Raw genomic sequence first — 22,285 nt, 5'->3', positions numbered from 1 at the left:
TATGTAGAAATTCGTATACCTACAATTTATTAGCATAATATACCAGAACCAAGAAAGATAATAAATGAAAATATATATTTATAAGTATTAATATTTTATATTTATTGCAATATGGTATGATATATTACATGTAACAGAAAAGTTTTTAAATAATTTAATTTTATGAATAATACTTTATAAATAACAAATGAGTAATACAATATAATGAGCATAAACATGCAACAAAAATTACTTTATACCTATCATCTCTGAAATTAATTATAATAATTAAAAAATATTTACTATGTAGCGATGTTATAAAATAAAAAAACTCAATAGAATAAATATCTTACTGTATAGGAATGACAGAAAGGAAATTATAATTACAATTTATTTTGCAGGTGATACAGGTTTTTTTAGTGGGGTCTGCTTAAGTTGAAGAATGATAGATCTCATGCGTGTTACATCTTTACTAGCGCGACTAGATTTTGGGTTAAAATCGCAGAGTTTTGAGATGCGGTCCCATTCAGTGCCTGGCTCAATTTCATCAGATTCAGCAACAAATTGTTTCTCTGCATTTCTAGATAAAAAATCAAACGAAAGATAATATTATTATAAATAATAAAAAAAATTGAATTTATTTTGAAATTGAAAATAGTAATCAATAATCATCAATTTGATAAGTCTGAGTTGTACTACTTACATTGCAGATTCTCTATTCCAATGATGCATTTAAAGAAAATATATTTAAAAGAATATTATTTATTCATGACATTGACATAATAGTATATTTAAATATATAAGTTTATATTACCGATTCACATCTTTAGTCTTAGCAATTTGTTCTTTGTGAATTTTGTACCATTCTTCCAATTCACTTTTAGCGATCTGCCTTAATTCTTCCTTCTTTTTTTCTTCATCAGCATCTAATAACATATTCACAAAATAAATTAATTAACAAGCCATATAATTATTAAATCAATATAAAATAACACCTTTTTCTTCTAATCGAGTCTTTTGTTCTTCTCGCCATTTTTTAATTTTTTCTGGTTCTTCTCTTTCAATTTTCGGAGCATTAATTGGTGATGATGTATCTGAAGAAAAAAATAAAAATAAATGGTTATAAGTCACATAAATTATTGAAACATATTTTAACATTTATTATCATAGCCTAAAATAATAATTTACTCACAAACTTTTTTTGGAGAAACCAATTTTTTTACTGCACAGACATGTACAAAATACAGAAAAAACTATTTTTTAATTTCAACCAATCAATGATTTTACAATGTTGAATGTTTTTTTAAAAATTATTTTAGTATCTGAAGACACTTCTAATAGAAAAATGTTCTGATTATCAACTTAGGCTTAGAAGAAAGTTGTTGGTAGAAAATTTGATCTAGGTTGTATTTTCATGGGTCAAAAATATAATTTTTTCTCAGTAGTTTTTGAAATGAAAAAAAAGTTTAGAAAGTTAAATTGTTCCATTAGAAAGGTCAACTAGTCACCAAATTAATGACGATATATTGACACCTAGTTGTACAGCAAATCTATCACCTCCTTGCCTACTTTTTAAATGTAAATAGATTTAAGATATATCATCGTAATTCAAAGAGCTCTTGAGTGTGTACTGTTGCACTTAAAAATCCCAAAAAGTTTTTAAAAACTGCATTTATGTAATAAATATATATAATTTTTAAATATTAATTTGATATTTTGCTATTATAAAACAATACAAAGTAGTATTTATTTGTTATTGTATAGTGATGAATTGCTACATTTTTGTTTTTAAAGTTATTTTACAGTTTCTACTTTAGAAACAAAATAGTGCATATTGCCATAAAAATCAAAATGAGACTTTAATATTTTTGAATTAGAATTTTGAACCACACATTTATAAGAAATATTTTGTACTACACAAAAATATGATCTACTAAAAATATTTAAATGCATACAAATCCAATCCTTACTTATAAGCAATAAGTATTTTGAAATCAAAATCACACAAGTTTTATTAAAAATAAATTAGTAAAAAAATATATATTATTAAACTAAGAGAAAATTAAAATTAAAACAGCTCTGTAAAATAAATAATATTTTCTCTTCATTAAATATTTATAATTCGTTTTGATATTAATTTTTTATGTGATTGAGAACCTACTCAATGACATTTTAATTTCAATTACGTAATATTAGAAATAAATTCTTTAAAATAATAGGCTCTTTAAAATTAAATTATTAACATTCAAAACAATCATTTTAACTGAATGCAATATACCAAAATAAACTTAGAAATATCCATAGATTTATGACAAATTAGCAACATTTTACTTACCATCATCACTATTTGTAGCTGTAAACCCATTGGTTAATCCATTTTCTAGGTCAAAGGAAAAAAAAAACAAAACAATAATAAAACAACACTTGCAAATAATATTGATAGAAAAGCATTACAGAAATTGGCCTAACTAGACTTAATAGATGCTTAGGGATTAATTAAATAACACAAATTATTAATTAAAAATAAATGATTGATGTAGTCAATTAGGATATACTTCAAAGAATAAATTATAACTATGGTGTTCTATTAACCCGAAGCTATCTAGTTGTGCCAATGATTCTATGTAAAAAAAAATTAATAATGGCTCCAATTTATAATTAATATTTTACATTTTATCACAGTGATTATTAATAGAAAGATTAAAAAATAAATATTTTAAAATTTTCATGAATTTTAATAGCATAAATTGATTAATGATTTTAACCAATTATACTATGTATGTTTTCTTATTCTACAAAATTTATTTTATTGATGTATATATATATATATATAAATGGTTTAATATCAATCAAATATCTAATTAGAAAAATAGCTTTTAATACTTTAATGTTATTAATTCTTTTATTAACAATCAACTTAAAATAAGTCATATAAGTTATAAAATAATAGTCACATTATAACAGACAATTAGTTTTTACTTCACATACATAACTTTTCATCGCTAATAAAATTATGTGCTGAAAGGTTTAATTGTTGATTTAATTTCAAGACTGAATTTGGTTATGTATATTATAAATTAACCATCATAAAAATTGATTTAACCATTGAAATGTCAATTTAAATGCTAAAATTTACTTTAACTTTGGTAAATTTATTTGAATGAACTATAAATCTGACAACTCACCAATCACAGGGTTAGTTAACTGGTTTTCGGCGCTATCAATTATTTCAAAGCTGCTTCCTGAACCTAATCATACATACGATACATAACATGCAAAAAAATATACATATTTAAAGGTATGGATAAAAAGCTTCACAAAGCAGGCAATTGACAACTATAATAAATGTATTTTGCTAGTCATGATTACTAGTTGTTACCGTTTGATAATGTTTGGGTGACACCGATCGGAACGTTGGATGTATTGAGATCGTCTTCCAAGCCTGCTAATTGAGTCTGTTCACGAGCCAAAAATTCTGCGGCTGGATCGACGTCTCCGTCATCGAAATTGTCACCAAAGTTGTCCATCACTTCTATAACTGTACGAAATAAAAACAACAGTTATGAGCTAGATAGGTAAAGTTTTAGAGCAGTGAAAATTATGAAAGGCCAGAACCGACTGAACCATGGACATATGATGTATGTTCATGGACTGAACTATTATAGTATTTAGAGATAAGAATATAAGATAACGACGACAAATGTATCGAAATGAAACCGCCATTAAAGGCGTATTTCGATATCGAATTCCCCCGTCGATCAACGATGACGTGTAAAAATAGTTGCAGACTTACGTTCTGAAATCCGTCCTTCTGTGTAAATCATAGAATAGAAGATATATATATAAATAGAGGATTAGCGCTGAGAAACTGTTTGCAGTTACCCGTATCGACTTTGGGTTTTTTTTGAAAAACTGCAGGAAAAAAATAAAACAGTGTGGGTCAGTGCCCAGTGGACTATTGGGGTCGGGACTTAATGGTTTAATGATAAAACGAAATATGAATGTCGGGTGGCAGTCAACAGAGTGAGGCACGAGTGTAATAACTAATAATAATAAGGCAGTGGTCACTGATCAGTTAGCACTGGGTAGTGGGCAGGATTACAACAGTTGTAGCCAGCAAGATTAGACAAGAAGCCTGCCGATTGGCGATTGTTGATATTACTGTTCTATAATATTACCAAATAATATTATAAATTTATAGTTAAACATGATAAAATTATAACGTATGATAGCAACGAATATTCACCACATAAAAAAGAGAATTTTGTCTGTGCTATATCGTTTTTATTTTTTCGATATCAGAACTACAAAAAAAGTTATTCGTGCTTAAAAAACACAAAATTAATGTATTATACAACAATAAGAATTTTTTTTGTATAAGTGATATCGAAAAAATAAAAATGATATTGCACAGACAAAATTCTCCTTTTTATGTGGTGAAAATTTCGTTTCTTAGTTATAACTGTATCTTTCTCGGTTCTTTCCCGCGCGAAACAGTTTTTGCAATGTTACGCACTTGAAAGACGGAGACAACACATGCGGGTGAAACGTCCTCTTAAGTCTGTATACCAATATTATTGTCATATAAACATATTATATAATCATGAGAACCAATGAAAAGTGGTGAACTGGATATACGGTCGGCGGGGTAATGAGTATGCCAATTGCCAATCATCAAATTTCCATCATAGTCGTCATACCATGTTCTTTTATCTTTATCATGTACGTAATATCACGACAAAACGGATTACGGAATACGGATGAATAATACCATTAATTAATAATTATTATTGAATAATGAATAGTCTTTTGAATTTTGATTGACTATTACTTTACTTTATTCAAGTATTTCTTATTAAAAATAATAATAATAATGTTAATGATATTGTATCTTGGAGGAACATATTATTTCATCAATAAGGAATTCTAATGTCCAAATTCACAACCTAATATTTTCTTTGTGAAAAAATTTGTTAGAGCACAAACACATACATACGCCAAACTCTTAAATCTGAATTATGCTTCATATTTTCATAAACAGAGCTCCTTAAATCTGCACTAATTATGAAGCAGCATTTACTTTGTCTTGTAAAAAATATCCAATAGGATGTTTCTATTTCCCATTTAGACAAACTTCCACGACTATAATTCTTCATTAACTGTTGTCTTAGTACCTTCAATGTCTAAAGAATTTCCATAATCACAATTACATACAAATCTGTTCAGCTTCTCGTCCCAAATTATTTGTTTTTTAATCGAAATGGCATTCAAAATAATTTTACAATTTTCGTCTTCAGGAGCCAAAGACTTTAAAGCATTTAATATTTCACAAATAAATCCAGATTTTGCATTTATGGATATTGGATAAAGTCAAATTTGAAATTTTCAATAAATTTCTTGTAGCTACTTAAATTTTTCATATCCTTGTAACTAAAAGTAAGTTGAAGATATTATAATCAAACAGTATACATAGAAAATGAAAATATATTATGTAAGACTAAAAAAGCATTAAATTCTATGTTTTATTAATTTTTTATGTATAATACATAATATGTACTAATTGTATTTATTATTATGTGCATTTAAAGCCAATGTTTTAGTTATAGGACTAATTTTTAATGTTATAATTAACCTTGCTTTGAACATTGAAAAATACAAAACTATATTTTTATGTATATCAAACAAAAAACAGCAAGTAATATGTTCATACAGTACATAAGAATTAGCTTATTAGCGAATAGTAATTTAAAATTGAAGCAAATTCTTTTATTTCTTTACAATAATATCTACATCTCATCGCATTTATATTTATATTTTTCATCATATATTGTACAATATCATTAGGAACTCCATCAATGAACTTTTAATTTTTTAAATCAGTTAAATAATTTTTTGTCATTTTACTTTTTGCTGAAGTGATTTAATTTTTTTTAAGACATATTTTTGAAGGACTTAAATCACAGAAATGAAATAACAACTACTTATTTTTTTATGGTAAATTAATACGGTAGACAGCAATTTCTTTTAAAGGTGCTACTTGTATGGTAATGGGTACTTCAAATAGTATATTTAATTCTAATTGAGTATTATTGTCTTTTTTGACGCTGAATAAATCACGGCTGCAAGATGGTAAAAGGTACAATAATATCTTTTATTATTTATTTATTTATTCACTGATATTTTATTTTGAAATTCTGGCTTTGATATTTTTACTCTAGACTGTAGTCTGATTATGCTTAAAAAAACTCCAGAGTTACCATTAATATTAAGTTCAATTATAAATGATTATTCAGAAGTTGATATGCGATAGTTGGTTAAAATTTAAAAATATGTATATAAAAAAATCAATATAAGTTAAATGCATGAAAAAAAATTATAAAGGGAGCACAGCCAGCTAACCTGCAGAAAAATGTGTCAGAGAAAAAAAATTAAATTAAATTATATAATTAGGTAGGTATACTACAAATTATACTCCATAATCTTATTTTTAAACCCTAAAAATACTAAAATTAATCATAATTATTGATTCATTGAAGAAAGTTAATCCAGATGTCATCAGATGGTTAACATGTTAGAATGTATATACATATAAATTAACATCAATATATCGGGATGGTAAAATTGTATTAGTATTTCACATTTTAGATTTAATAACTTAACTATATATAATATTTTATTCACATAATTCTAACATGGATTGTACAGACATTGGAGAAAAATTTATTCCATCTTGGCTAACAAATAAAACTCCACGGTCAATAAATGCTTGAAGCCTTGCTCCACATCTATATACTTGTTTAGCTTCTCTAAACCGACCCGAAATAGGCATCCATAATATACCTCGTTCTTCGCAACGCTTTTGCACTAATTCTTTAAAGCCATGAGGCATTTGTGATGCGGTACGTACAGCTTCAGCTAGACCACCCTAAAAATATGTAACATAAAATACATACCAAAATCCTTAAAATTATAATAATTATAAAGTATAAACCAATTACCTAACTATTAACCAAGGCTCATGAGTTCATGCCCTAAAAATACCTTAACAAGCACTTATTTGTTCACTAAAAATTGGTAAAATAAACATTGAAATATTTCTTTAAAAGTTCAGAAAAATACATTGATATACACTAAAATTGTGCAGATTAAAAAAAGAAGAACTAAAAATTAATTTTTGAAATAGACATTTTCATTCATAATTTAAAAGTTTATTTTTAATCCTTTGACATTGTTTCCATACATTAAATACAGTGAAAAAAAGTATTATTCATAGTATTTTAATGAAAAAATGTAACAATGTTAATGTAATGGTAATATGATGAATAATGTGCCTAAGAAAATTGAAAAAACACTAGATATAAGCAGAAGAATGTAAAATAAAACATATATTCTTAACCAAGGTTTCTTGCAACGGATATATATGTCATCTAACATTAAATACAACTAATTAAGTTGTTGATATGCAAATTCATGAACTTACAAGCCCTGGTAATAATTTAATAATATTGTTTGATGTTTGTCCATCTTATAATATAAACTATTTACATGAATTGTTGGTGGTGGCGGTGGTTGTGGCATAGAAGGTCCTCCAACTGCACGGCTCATTATATCTAAAGCAGAATGAAACCTCCCTTTAATAGTTGGATGTTCAACAATAACAGCAGGCATTAAAGACTTCCATCCTGTATACCAGTTGCTTATTTGTTCATGGTTGGGATTCATATTTATCCACATAGTAAGCGTTTTAAGCCAATTTGGAAAAAAGTGTTGGTCTAACAATTCCACTAATGTAGGTAATGGTAATACATCTGACCAAGCATTTACCCAATTCCAATTGTCTGAAAAATATAATTAAAAAAAAAAAATTACTGTCTCAATAATCATTTTTAAAACTTTAGAAGTTACCTAATTGTTGATGATGTGGGTTAATAACAAAAGTATGTAGAGCAGCTTGTAATTTAGGAACAATATTTTTAATTAGAAAAGCTTCCATGTAACCTTTCTGAAAAACTTTTATCCATGGTTGGAGCATTAACTTAGCAGAGTTGTCAGATGGATGCCAGGCATTTAATGCTACACTTAATTTTTGTCTCAGTGTAGGATAAACAATCGTTTCAAAATGTTCACCTATTTATTTTAACAATTAAATTGTAATTTTGTTTGATATTCTTAATCTATTTAATAATTAATAATAAGTACTAAAATTGATTTACTTAAATATGGCAACCAAGGGTGAATCCACAAATGGATTGGTACAAGATCAGTTAATGGATCCCATTGTTCCACTTCCAACTGGATTTGTGGTAAAATCATATTTTCAAGAACTTGATTAATTATGTTAGGTGGAATTAATTCAGCTGACTGTTCAATAAGTTTCAACATACTATTATAATCTCGACATTTCCATCGCCTTAAAAAAATGTTGAAAAAACCACATTATAAAACTTAAAACACAACTTTGTCATTGATAGAATAGTAGGATCACAAATTAATATTCATAGAGGGCCACTTTAGAAATCCAAGGAGTTTTTTGGAGCCATGTTTACAAGTTAAATATACATGTTCGTAAAAATAGGAAAAAAAAGGGAACACTCAATAATAAAATAAAAACATAATTTAATTCACCATCAAAAATAAATATCCTGACTGCTAGGCAGATAAAGTTTGACAACAATCTGCATATGGGCGGGGCAGACATTAATTAGTGAACCCCTGATTTGACTTAGGAGTTTAGAACAATAAAAAAAAAAATGTATTCTTCTTTAACCAACATTATAATTACCTGCATGCTTTTTGAACTTGAGGTATCCACTCTTGCCAAATTAATGTTTGAAATTCGTCACTTGATTGAAAATTAACAGCACATGGCTCATTTAAAGTTAATAATTCTTTCCATTTATTGAGTTCTTTAAAAGGCATAGTTGGATCTAGCAATGGGTCCCACGTAGAAAGCATTTCTTTTATCAATATTTGAGAAATTGATAAAGCAAAAACTAATCCACCATTTAGTCGATAATCTGGGTAGTAATTTTCCTCAACAGTAAAAAATTCAACTAAGCATCATTTTAAAGAAAATATTTATCGTAGTATTTTCTAACTTACTTTCATTTCTGTACAAAGTTTTATAGCTTGTCTACTATCTAACATATTTTTTTTTAATGCATCATTGATAGATTCCATGATAATTATCATTTTTTCAAGAGATTCAATTGAATTATTTTGTTCACTTATATTTTCTCCTAATTTCTTAGTTTCTTGTTCAATGACAATAAGCCGATCCTCCGATTTACAAAGTTCTTGATTGTTAGTAATAATGTTCTGTAATACAACCAAATGTTTTTATTATATCAAAATCGTATAAGTGTATGAAGTGATGAAATTTTGTATACTTGTTCGGCTATTTCGACTAATAGGTTGAGATTGTGTAATAATTCAGGTACATCAAAATTTGAATATTTTTTATCTTTTCGAATCTCCCACTGATCTGTTGGTTTTTTAACACCTGATATAGCATGATATCCAGATAAAATTCTTTGTTCTGGACCAGTCATATCAATTACTTTTACCCTACTTAGTTCACTGAAAAATGAAAATAAATTTTATAATTGTACAACTTATGATGCATTATGATTTTTTAAATCATTATTATCAATACATATAAATATAAAATTAGATTGAGTGGCTGATATAATTATGAAAAGATTTTCAGTACAAATGAATAAAAATATTACAAAAATAGTGCAATAATTGTACTTGAATTCTCGTTTTCTTTGCCCTGGTTGTTTGCTTTCCTCAATTACTTCCTCAGCAGTTTTATAATTATAATGGAGTTTTTCAGCTTTAAGTGCTTTTCTCCAACCACTCACAAGAACTTTGTTATCTTTTGATTTATCTGCTGTTTTTTCTACTTTCATTGGTTTAGTTTTAGACTCAGGACCATACGCACCTAAAAATAATGTTATTGACTGTCAGCATAAAATACAAATATTAGTTTACAATTATTTATTACCAATTGCTCCTCTTCCTTTTCTTAAATTTGCTTCGATTGGAGCCAGAATACCTTGAAGTTTTTTTCCTAAACCATGACCCGGTTGGTAACCCATCTATAAAGTATGAAATTATAAGTTATATTTTTAAATAATATGACATATAAAAAATAAAATAAATATAAATTACTCCAAGCAACAGTTTTGCACCAATTCCTTTTGTATGTTTTTCCCAATCACCTAATCCTTTGTTTATTAGTCTTGAGTTTACTTGAGATTGTTTTTTTCGTAATCCTGCCAATTCTTGATCAATATCAAAACTAAATGATGGTTTTTCTTCATCACTATAATTATATATTAATAAAAATATTAAATATACAGGAAAACAAATTTATCATTCATCTTTCAAACCTAGATGCAGAGATATTATCTTCTAAATGGTGCGACTCATTAGCTTTTTTTTCTTCAGTTTTAATTTCTTTTTTATCTTTGCCAGCCTGTTGAACTCCTCCAGCCACAAATGAGACTGGAGCAGTGTAGTTTTGTTTGTATTTCTTATCTTTATTTCTACGACCCCCAAAACCTGAAGGTTCATCATCGCTATCATTACCTTCTTCATCAGCCCAAATACCTAAATAATAAATAATATTTAATTCAATACAAAAATAATTTCCATGTAGTTTAAATTAAGTTATAAAATACAATGATATTATAAAACATAATTTTATTTTTGATTTTAGTAGCTTGTGTTTGAAAAATTATATATAATATACCAAAATAATATTAGAAGTAAGGCAGTATTTATAGGTATACTAGGTATGTATATTGTATAATTTCATAGGATAATTACTATCCTTACTCTTCTCTCCAATATCAATTTTGAAGTACAATAAATAATTGAATACATTTTCAAATATTAAAATTAGGCTAAACAACCAATAATGTCTTAAGTATACTTTAATATGCAAAATACATTTTTTCCAATAGACTGTGATATTATACCTATGCTAGAAATGTATTGTTTTTTGTAAATATTATTAGATAATACTGTAGATAATTAATAGGATATTATACCGTAAATTGCTTGATTTTTGGTCAGTCGTCGTTGAGGTCTATTCATATTAAATTCATTGTCCAAATCAAAATCAGTAATTTCGAATTTTTCCATTTCATCGTCAGACATTTTTAATTGAATACGTTTATGTAATTAATATGTTTTTATAATTTTATAATATATATTCGGCTATTCGGCAGCTCCAGCTCCAGCATTCAGATTTCAGATAGCAAGAGCAACCGTATAAGCACGTATAACTGTAATACTATAATATGGTAAACAGTAAACACAGATATTATTATATTATTATTATCTATATCTGTGAAGGTAAATAATAATATCATATCCATGAACATTAGAGTACTCTATGTCTAATGTTCATGATCATATCATTCATATCCATAGACCTTATACAGTATTATATAGTATAAGGTCTATGTTCATATCACAGAATAATGATAATAATATGTCTAAGGATAAATTTGAAGTTACGAACGATATTATCATTATAATATATCTTTTAATATTGAATATTGATCATCTTTATTATTTAATTGTGATCGTGGTTGAAACTTTGAAAGTTTGAATAGTTTGATATTGATACCAGGTCATAGACTGATAGACTTAAAGTTAAGTTAGTTTAATCTAAATTTAGTACATTTCATATTTTGGTGCTTGCTTATATTATAAAATAAATACCTACCTGCTAAAATATTAAGATTCAAAAAATTTCAAAATAGTCGAAAATGGGATTATTAAAACCAGGAATCAAATCTCGATTGGAGTCCGTCACTGAGTTTGTTAAAACTTCTTACCATGTCGCCTTTATTCCATTTGTGATATACATGGGTATGTTATTTTTATAGTACAAATCATTAAATTTTGAACTATAATAGACGTTTTAGATGTCTATAATATAGTCAGTTAACTATTATCATGATGTTTCGTTAAGTTTTGTAGTACCCCTTATGGTAATAGGTTCAAAGGTTAAGAGAATGTTATACCCACATGTGTTTTCTCCGTCTTACAATTGGTGTGTAACAGCAAATATGATGTTCAGCATATCAAATTAAGTTCTGTTACCTTAAAAATTAGAGTGAATTGACCTCTTATAAAATTAAAAGGTAAGAGTATTATTTAGACAACCTTATGGGCTTTTAAATATGTTTTAATTTTGAAGTAAGTTAAAGGTAAGTATTTTAAAATTGTAAATTGTACATCTTAAAATATTTATTACTCACTTCAAGATTAAAATATAATAAAAATCTCATGAGGTCGTCTAAATAATACTCTTAACTTTTAATTTTTCAACATCAATTCACTCTAGTTTTTAAAATAATAAAGCTAAACGAGATTTGCAGAGCGTAAAATTTGTTATATTATGCAGTATGCACTTCCTAATGCGGGTTTAATATCCTCTTAAGAAGAATATAAATAAAAATATTGGATTTAAGGCTAAAATGTAGTTATTTTCTTTGAAAAATATGTAACAAACTTTAGTTACTATACTACACATCTATAAACTAATTGAAGTAAATAATTGTTATGTAAATAAATATTTTATTTTATTAATCATTATTATGACATTTTAAAGGTTTCAAAAAAGGACCAGAAGTTGGTGGCCCTGCGTTTGGACTTTTAAGGTATCTAATATTTTCTTTTATATTAATTAAATTCTTTATATTTTGTTTTACAAGTAAACATAATATTGTGTTTTTTGTTCAATAATAATAATGATTTTTATAAAATGTTAATTTTTAGCCTCCTGTGGCAGTAATCTAGAAAAAATTCTTCTATCAAGACACATTCATGTATTATTTAAAAAAATAATAATTTATACATTAATTTGTGTTTTATATTAACTAGTTAAATATCATACTTCTTAAACTTAATGTTTTAAAATAAATTTATTAAAATGTGATTAGTGTATTATTCAATAGTTTTATTTATCAATTGTAATTTGTAAGTTTGTAACATAACTATGTACGATGTAGGTACTCACTGTCTTTATATTCTTGACACGTTAAGAACACAATTCAACATCTAAAACCTTCTCCCCGGGTTATTATCTAGACTAACCTAACCCTAGTATTTGAGTAGTGAGTTGTGTCATAGTGAGTACCTACTTATATATGGCTATATAGGTACCTATAGTATACCTATAGTTTTATTATTAAGAGGACGTCTATCCCGCATGTGTTGTCTCCGTCTTACACACGTACGACATAGGAAATGTTCAAAACAATAGTAGGTACCTATCTCGTATAATTTTTAAGTTATAACCAGGGTTCGGATTTTATAGCATTTGCTACTTATTCTAGGATAGAGATAAAAATAGCAGAGTGGGATGTAAATTTGTTTAATGCACCACGGACTCTAAATATGAAATTTTATTTTGCTATTTTTTGCATATTTGAAGAATTTTAGAATTTTAGTGCTACTTTTAAAGTTTTGGTGCCATGTTTTGCTAATATTCTTAATTCAACGCTTTATTTTATATTTTTCATAAATCTCGTGACAAATGGTAATCATTAATGCAAATCAATAAGAATTGAAATTTAATTCTTATTTACTCAGATAATTTTGAATAGTTGCGAACAAACGATGTCATAATTCAAGGTATCAATAGTTAATCAGTACATACAAATTTTTTTAAACTGCATACAGAGATTTTAGTTTTTTTTTTCTAAATATATGATTTAATAAAGATATATGATAAATTGAATAAAATTTTGATTTGTATTTATTTTTATTTGTTGCTATTTTTGATTTTTTTAGGGAATATTTATAGAGCATATTTTACGGTTTTTTTTTGGTCATATTAAGTCATATTTTAGGATTTTTGATGCTATAAAATCAGAACCCTGATAATAAACATAATATACAAATTCGACATCTAAAATAACTTGAAAGAAACAATAAAAAAAGCTAAAATAAATTGGTTTATTTGGAATAAGAATAGCGTGAGTCTAATTTATATATATATAAATTAAATTTCTATCTCCTACCTATATGAAAAAATAAGTATTTGCTTTAAAACCCTAGCCCTACTTATTATAATTGTCATGACCTTATGATTAACAATATTATTATGCTACGAAGATGTGTTTAGTGAGATTGTGGTGGCACATGATTGGCATATTGGTGGCTTTTGCCGTAGATAATTAATTAATTATAATAAATAACAAATTTGTAATTAATTATTAGTTTCGTATTCGGAGAAAACTTTTGACTTGGAATTTTACAAACTAGTTGTCGCACGACATGGTCGATACGGAAAATTAATGTGTACACTGTATAGCTTAATTTTAACTTTATTTAACAGTTCATAAAGAAATATATTTCAGTAAAAATATGCATGTGCTTCTAACATTTAAACACCATCTTAAATATTCTTAATCGATAATCAAATAAATAAATTAAAAAAAAAAATTTAATTTAATACCAAGGTACCTACTTTATTTTGTTATACATAATTTAAATTTAAAGTTATGCATTATTTTGGTATAGTTATCTCATTTCATTATTGCCCGATGCACTGCAATGAATAGATTGTATACAAGGGCATCGTTGATACAAAAGTAGTATTAAAATATATACCTAGGTATCTATGGATTTCTCTTATTGATTTAGTACAATATAATCCATGGCGATTGTCAAAGTCGTTGCGGAGGACGCAGTCTATTAAAGATTCTAACATTTCAATTAGATAGCAAAGTAGACATGAACGAAAAACATCCTGCTTTCCGTTTAATCTTTTTTTTTTTCATAAATCACATTATTTTTAGACTTCTATTCAGCAGTATCTGATGTGTTTCCATTTCAGCGTCGGAGTGCATACACATCGCGGACTCTAACAAAGCTCAAAATAATTGATATTTAAGGTAAGTTTGTTTTAATACCAATTCTTTTGCGGCTTAATATCATAAAAGAATTGAAGTACACGTTCGTATACTTTTATAACGGTGATGTTTGCAAAGAGTTCTTCACCTATGCATTTGAAACTAAGACTACAATAGGCACTTTAAACATACTTTATATTGTGACTTTTTCAAATATAATAAAATATTCCCTTGAACCCAAAAAGTCAGACTTATTATGGCCTTTTACAATTTTTTAAGTAAATTCAAGACTATTATATTTTGATATGTGGCTGTATTGCATACAGAAATTGATTTTCAGACATACCAAAATATGTAGCAGTATTGAATTTAAGCTATGTTTATTTTTGTGTCATATATCCAATTATGGCAGTATTGAACTTTAAATTATTAATGAATAATAAAATATTATTAATTGATAGTTTTTTTGGAATTTAATTAAAATTGTTGTGTTATAATTTATTATTGTACAGGTAATATATATAAGGATGAAAATTAATCATTTAATAGTTGTAGTTATGTAATCAATATCTTTAAAAATAATTTACTATAAAACACTAAATAAAAAATAAAATACTACTTGTCTTTAAGTCAATAAGCTTATTTTTATGTATCAAAGTAACAAATAATAATTTATTATGACAAATTAAAAAAAAATATATTCTAAACTGATAATGACTATAAAATTATCAAATGCTTTTGAACAAGAGTACAAGACTATAACATTATGTAGGAATTTGAATAATTTATTATTATTTGAATAATATAGGTAATACTTGTTTGAAATACAATGTAAAAAAAAAGTTATCATTATAATTATCATGGCCTTATGTTTAATAATAAATAATAAGTCTAATTTTATTATATAAATTAATCACCATCTTCATAGTTTTTTATTAGTATTTGTTATAAGTATTATCAATTTCAGATATTTTTAAGTTTTTATAAAAATGATAATAAGTTTTGCTTTGCGCGAAAAAATTAAATCTTTTTTATTTGTAAGATTCCAGGCTTTTCAATAAATGCAAATTTCATATGTAATTTATGTTTGATAAATTTATTTTTGAATTTCTATTTTTCTTTTAAACTATAATTTCTTGATAATTTGCTTGCCCATAAGTTGTTTAAATTGTTGTAAAAACTATTTATCCGGTAATTCTATTTTAACTTTAATTAATTTAATATCTCTCTATAAAACCATTTGATCGATAGTATTTTTATTAAAGTTGTTACAAAAATCTTTACTATGACACCTTGTTCTAGTTAAAATGTCATCAAATTCTGATTTTAGACCTTATGATGTTCCTGAGCTTTTATTTTCCTTCCAGTTCTTGTCTTTAATACTATCATCAAAATCTTCATTATCTAAATCTGTAAACAGAATACAAACTGTGTTGTAACATAAAGTTCATATAAACACGAGATCATTGAGATCAACATAAAATTATTATTTATTATTAGAGTCAGTTATTTAATTACACTAAGTTTCCATTGGCATCTACTAGCTCAATGAAATTTTGTGAACATTTATTTAATTTGTTTGAATGTGTCATGTGTGGTTTTCAATGGTAAATCGTCTAAAATATATTATAATAATATAGCTTGTAAAAAATTGCAACTGTGCAGCTGCAAGTACCTACTTACTGTTCTCATATTCATGTACTTATCACTGAAGTATTTAACCATCGAATATTACTTTATTTGTAATATTAAATTCTGTATTTTTAATAGCTGTTAATATTTTCATAGACCAATAACACAATTAAATTAAAATTTATGGTTGATAAGGTTTTGTACATTAGAAATTATCAGAAAATGATTAATAGAATTAATTACATTCGGTATTTAGTAGGGTAGGTATATAATATTATACAAAATATATACAATAAGCCAACAACTGACATAGATTAATATATTATTACCTATTTATACATTATATTTATAATTCATATTGCTTAAAAGTTAAACCATTTAAAATTACATTACATTTTTACACATTTATAGGTAAACAACTTTATATATATATATTTTTTTTTATTGAGCATATTCACATCGACAACAAAGGCCATTAGTTACACTTATTTACAATAATGATATAATATAATATGTAGGTACTGATACAATGGTAAGTTATTTAATTAGGATAAAACATTTTTTTTTCATATAAGATTGAACGATTTTGTTTTTCTTAAAAAATTAATTATGTCTAGGTTTTTTTCATGAATAGGTTATTTTATATTTTACGTAGGTACCTAATTCAATAACTTATTAAAATTGCATTTATTATTTATTTTCTAAAAAAAACACAAATAATATATCAAAAATTAATAAATAATAAATTGGAATAATATGTTTCAAAATTATCGAAGTAAAATAAATAAACCTTAATACAAGTAATTATAATTAATCTTTACGTTATTAAAATAAAAACAAACAGGTAGGTATCCGAGTTTTAGTAGATAACTTGTTGTGGTTAGTGAACTAGTGAAGAAATAATAAGATCTAGAATAAAATATTCAAAAAAAAATAAATTAACACATTATAATTAGGTAGGGAAGATAAAAATTAAACATTAATCGGATTATTTTAGATATATAATACCTGTAATGCATAATAGAAGCATGATCGTAATCAATAATCAAACAAAAATAGGCTAAGAAAAATAATATATTATATTATAATTTTAATTTAAAATTACAAATATTTTTTGGTTATTGTTGTATCAATTTTAATTATTTAAATAAACATTATTCATAAACGTGAACCTCCTTGGTTAGCGTAACATAATATAATCTGTGGCAATTGTCTTTTTAGAATCAGAAGTGGAAGTCGATTAAAGATTCTAAAATTATAATTTCAACGAGCACTAGATCAAACATGAACTAAAAGTATTCTGTATTCCGTAAAATTTTAATTTCATAATTAATAATATTTTCAGACTTCAATTAAGCATCTGATGCGTTCTTACGTCGGTATCGGAGTGTACCCATACACGTCTCGGATTTCACCAATACCTCGAAAAAGAGTCGATGTTTGGGGTAAGTTTATTTTCATATTCTTTTGAGGCTTGAATCTTATGTTAGGCTTTAAATAAACATTTAACGTCACGAAAAACATATTCCCAAGTTCCAAGTATCGTTGACGCATATTTTATTTCTAAGCCCGAAATTAAGAAATACGCGAGATCGAATCGATATACGCGCTGGATCGTTTTTCAGGTTGCCAGACGTATAATAATCATAATTTCATAATTATAACCTAGGTATGTGTTTGTAATCGACATTTTTCAATTTTTGTTTAGTTAGTTAATTGTAATATCCGTTTTAACTGATAACTTCAGTAGGTATCCAAAACTCATAGGGATCAATTTTAATACGTAAATGGTAATTTGTTCCAAATTCAACGTTAGAAGTCAGGAATTTGGAATAAAAAATATTTTATTTCTATAAATTATGTATATTATAGATATTTATAGTTATTTATAACCTTTATTCTTTATCTCATATCTAATATATCATAGGTACTTATTAAGTTATTACATTGTACTATTGTAGGTACACGTACACGTACACCTATAAAGCCCTATGACCCAAAGGCTAAAAGAATTGATCACTGAGTGGTGAACTAAGCGGTTATGAAAAATATATTATAACTTAGTTATCATACATATAATAAATATCTGTTAAAGTAGTGTATCTACCTAATACATACACACAGGAGTTATTATTTTTTTTCAGAATTGTACAGTTATTATTTATTATTAAGTTACGTATGGTTAGGTAAATAACCAAACTCTAATTTATTACAATCGAATTTTTATTTATTTATTTATTTTTATTAATTTTAATTTTATTAATTTTCTAAAACTCAATTAAAAAATTAATATAGAATAATAACTATAATATTCATGAATTCTTGAAATAAAATAAATAAACAAACTATAATACGCAATACTAATTAAAGTTTGTATAAATAATTATAAAAATAAAAATGAATCGGTAGGTACTAGAGTTTTAGTAGCCATACAGTAGGTATAATGTTTTTATAGCCATGTAATATTAATAAGTTCTTGAATAAAATAATCAAAACACTTAATAACATTAAACGGATTGTTTAGCTATATTTTATCTGTAATGATAAAAAAAAAGTTGGTAAGTGGATGTCATTTCTTCTGTACAGGTTAGGGGGTGGGGTGGACCTCTGACAAGGGTAGGTTAAATTTGAATGCGATGATAGGTATCATTGTATACGAAAAACGATTCTGAACGGAGATGATTTGTCAGTCTAGGATATATTATATTTAAATATTATCATATATTCTATTTTGAAACAAAAATTTTATTTTTCAATTAAGACGCATTTTGCATAGGTAAGGCATGGTTAATTAATTTTTCCAAAAACATTGCATCTAGATATCATAATTCATAATACCTTATATTATCATAGATATACATATACCTGGTTTGAGGATAAATCGTTATCATTACGCGATTTCATCAAAATTTAAAACTCAAACGCTCAAAACATTTTTCATATAATGACGCATCAAATTTTCTCTATAGTTATTTGACACAAAACTTACGGAAAACTTAGTGTTAAATTTTATAACCTTAGATATAAATACAAACAATATTATGAATTTTTAACTACAAAATAATTTGCAAACATTCACGGTTTTGACGAATTTTTATCAATATTTGAAATTCAAATGCTAATAAAAATTTAATTTGAATTTCCGGGAGACATTTTTTTTGTGATAAAGATTGACAAATTTGTAAAGAATCTTGTATTAAATTTTCAAATCTTAGATTTAAAAAATTTTTTTTATGAATTTCTAGCTTAAAACAATTTGCGAATTTTTGTGATTTTTACGTATTTTGTCAAAATTCAAAATTTGAATGCTTATACAAAAAAATTGTGACTATGAATTTATTTTATTTTTCAACTACTATTGTAACAATATGTTAAGAGTTGTATTAAATTTTCAAGATTTTCTAACCAAAAAATACATTTTTATCGATATTAATATAAAAAAAACTAATAATGACCGAAAATTGCATATACCTATGAATACTTCAACTTAAGTCAAACATTTTTGAAAATTTTATGGTGGTTTAGAATATACTTATATAAACATTCGGTGAAAATTTCATGTATCAATTGTCATTTGTTTTAAAGTTACATCAAAAATCAAAATCGATTTTGTCGAAAACTGATTATTGTGCGTAAAATTTCCCGTTTTTCCCTTAATTTTTAGTTTGTTTATCCCGATTATTTAGAAATATATTAAGAATAGGTACTTTTGACCACCAAAGTACCAACTAGATTCACTTTCTGATCGAATAACGTACTGAAGTCAAAAATCGAAGCACTTTTACTGCCCCAAAACATGATGACAGACACAAAAAATAAATAGATTCATGGTTTTGACGAATTTTTGTCAATATTTGAACTTCAAATGCTAATAAAAAAAAATTGTGCCTAGGTATTCTTATAATTTTTTATTCACTATAAGAATAACTTATGAGAAACTTTATATTAAAATTTCAAGTATTTTGATAGGGCCAAAAAAATTTTATCAACACTTCAAAAAAAAATTTTCAGTAAAATTGAAAACTTCAGTGGTCTATAAATAACTCTAAAATCAAACTGTATATAGATTACACTATAACATTCACTTTTATATCGGAAACCACCTCCTAAGTTTGAAATTTAAGCATTATTTCGACTAGTTATGCTGTACACACACACACAAAAAAAACACACATCATTGTAAAATCAATACATTCGTCACATCGTTCAAAATCTAAAATGAATAGGTCAGAAAATATTGTTTAATATTTTATTGAAATTTCAGAGATGGTATTCGTCAGTGAAGATTTGCCGACTAAAAATCATATTCGTTGTGAAGCCTGTGTGAAATGTATTAACAATGTTTCGAAGATGAAGTTTTATAGTAGATTCAGATATTGGGTAAGTAATTTTCTATTTTTCAGTAGGTTTATTTTTATTTTATTAATTAATTAATTGATCAGGGGATAGATTACTTGCAATTTTTAAATTATTCGTTTTGTAACCACTGGTATAACACTATTCAAGTTATCAATAAAATCGTGATAAAAATTAGGAAATTGGTCAGGTATAATATTTAAAAATTTTTTTTTTTAATAATTTCCTCAATGATATTTAAATATTTTCACCAATTATCAGGTACGATGACCTGTAGGTACTATAGGGACTGGGAGTGTGAGAGTGGGGGCAGGGAGATTAAGAGATGGGTGAGAGAGAGAGAGAGAGAGAGAGAGATAGTGTGATGTAGTGTAGAGAGATGGTAGAGAAGCAGAAGAAAAATCGAGATAGATAGTGTGAGGTAAGGTTAGATTAGGTTAGGTTAGGTAAGATAGGTACAGTTGGGGTAGGATTACCGAAAGGCAAAGTTCCCCCTTGTGGTCACGGAGAGCACATGCAAAAAAAAAAAAAAAAAAGGTAAGATAGGTACTATAGTGACTTGTAAAGAGAGGGCGAGAGAAGGATAGTGTGAGAGGGAGTGAAAGAGGTAGATAGTATGGAGGATAAGGAGATTAAGTGAATGAGAGGGTGCAAGTGTGAGAAAAACGGGTAGAGGGGGAATGTCAGACGAGTGAGTGTGAGAGATATAGGTGAGGGGGATGGTGAGAAAGTGATAGGGTGAGAGAGAGGTAGCGTCAAAGGGAGATGATAAGGTTAGGTGGGGGAACAGAACAAAAAGTGAGAGAGAATTGTGAGAGGTTGTGAGAGACAGTGAGATAGGTGAAGGGGAGGGATAGGAAGAAAGAGGGGTAGTTGGAGAGAGAGAGGATTAGGTTAGGTGGGGGGAAGGGGAATAGTTAGGTAGAATAGTTATGTTAACAATTTTGAATATGTAGGAAAGGATCTTAAATTGCAAAGGTCACTCGACCCTTTGAGTGATACTACCAGGTTAGGTAAGGTTTACAACCTTCGACTTATGGGATAGAATAAAAAGAGAAGGTTGGTTAAGCCGATTAAGAGGATGTCAGTGGAATTTTTTTTCTCCGACTCATGCGCAATATATCAAATTTTTTGTTCACAATAATCTTAATAATTTCTAAAATTAGAGAAAAATGAATGGTTAGATTTTTATCTAGGGCATATCATAGGCTTATTATACTTTAATTATTTACTGAGTTATGAGTATTCATAACTCGCTTCAAATATAGCCTATAAGATGCTCTAGGTATTAATCATAAGTATCTTAAAATTTTAAAAGAGGCCATTTCACTTTAATTTTAGAAATTATTATGATTATAGTGAACGTAATATTTGCTATGTTGTGCGTGGGTCAGAGAGAAAAAAAAGAAATGCACAGACATCCTCTTAGGTGTTAT

At 26.4% G+C, this 22,285-nt stretch overlaps 3 protein-coding genes across 10 annotated transcripts; 1 reads left to right on the top strand and 2 right to left on the bottom strand.

The window, feature by feature from the left end:
- Nucleotides 1–77: 77 nt before the first annotated feature.
- Nucleotides 78–4,021, bottom strand: Clc (clathrin light chain). Of its 8 annotated transcripts, XM_089225806.1 has the most exons (9): nt 3,773–4,012; nt 3,359–3,517; nt 3,165–3,227; nt 2,315–2,359; nt 1,172–1,201; nt 975–1,073; nt 794–905; nt 683–694; nt 78–559 (listed from the first exon to the last, which is right to left on the bottom strand). In XM_089225806.1, exons 1-9 carry the CDS (start codon nt 3,801–3,803, stop codon nt 370–372), a joined length of 741 nt encoding a protein of 246 aa, XP_089081932.1. In that variant the 5' UTR covers nt 3,804–4,012; the 3' UTR covers nt 78–369. The 8 variants fall into 8 exon arrangements, with proteins under 8 accessions (XP_089081932.1, XP_089081934.1, XP_015377423.1 ...); XM_089225808.1 differs by lacking the exon at nt 3,165–3,227 and having other exon boundaries at nt 3,773–4,021; XM_015521937.2 differs by lacking the exon at nt 1,172–1,201 and having other exon boundaries at nt 3,773–4,001.
- Nucleotides 4,022–6,584: 2,563 nt separating this feature from the next.
- Nucleotides 6,585–11,384, bottom strand: sip1 (septin interacting protein 1). Its single transcript, XM_015521936.2, has 12 exons — nt 11,040–11,384; nt 10,377–10,596; nt 10,156–10,309; nt 9,989–10,082; nt 9,733–9,925; nt 9,369–9,558; nt 9,082–9,297; nt 8,762–9,012; nt 8,193–8,389; nt 7,885–8,106; nt 7,525–7,817; nt 6,585–6,904 (listed from the first exon to the last, which is right to left on the bottom strand). The coding sequence occupies exons 1-12, from the start codon at nt 11,146–11,148 to the stop codon at nt 6,653–6,655; spliced, it is 2,391 nt and encodes a 796-aa protein (XP_015377422.2). The 5' UTR covers nt 11,149–11,384; the 3' UTR covers nt 6,585–6,652.
- Nucleotides 11,385–11,556: 172 nt separating this feature from the next.
- Tom7 (Translocase of outer membrane 7) lies at nt 11,557–12,940 on the top strand. The gene is made up of 3 exons (XM_015521944.2): nt 11,557–11,868; nt 12,614–12,662; nt 12,781–12,940. The coding sequence occupies exons 1-3, from the start codon at nt 11,766–11,768 to the stop codon at nt 12,794–12,796; spliced, it is 168 nt and encodes a 55-aa protein (XP_015377430.1). The 5' UTR covers nt 11,557–11,765; the 3' UTR covers nt 12,797–12,940.
- The last annotated feature ends 9,345 nt before the right edge of the window (nt 12,941–22,285 follow it).

Source organism: Diuraphis noxia, unplaced genomic scaffold (assembly GCF_037042655.1).
Source record: "Diuraphis noxia isolate RWA-SAM2 unplaced genomic scaffold, SU_Dnox_SAM2 contig0004, whole genome shotgun sequence".
In the NCBI taxonomy this organism is placed as follows: Eukaryota; Metazoa; Arthropoda; class Insecta; order Hemiptera; family Aphididae; genus Diuraphis; species Diuraphis noxia.
Note: the sequence above shows the minus strand (reverse complement) of the source record. Positions and strands in the feature narration are given on the sequence as shown.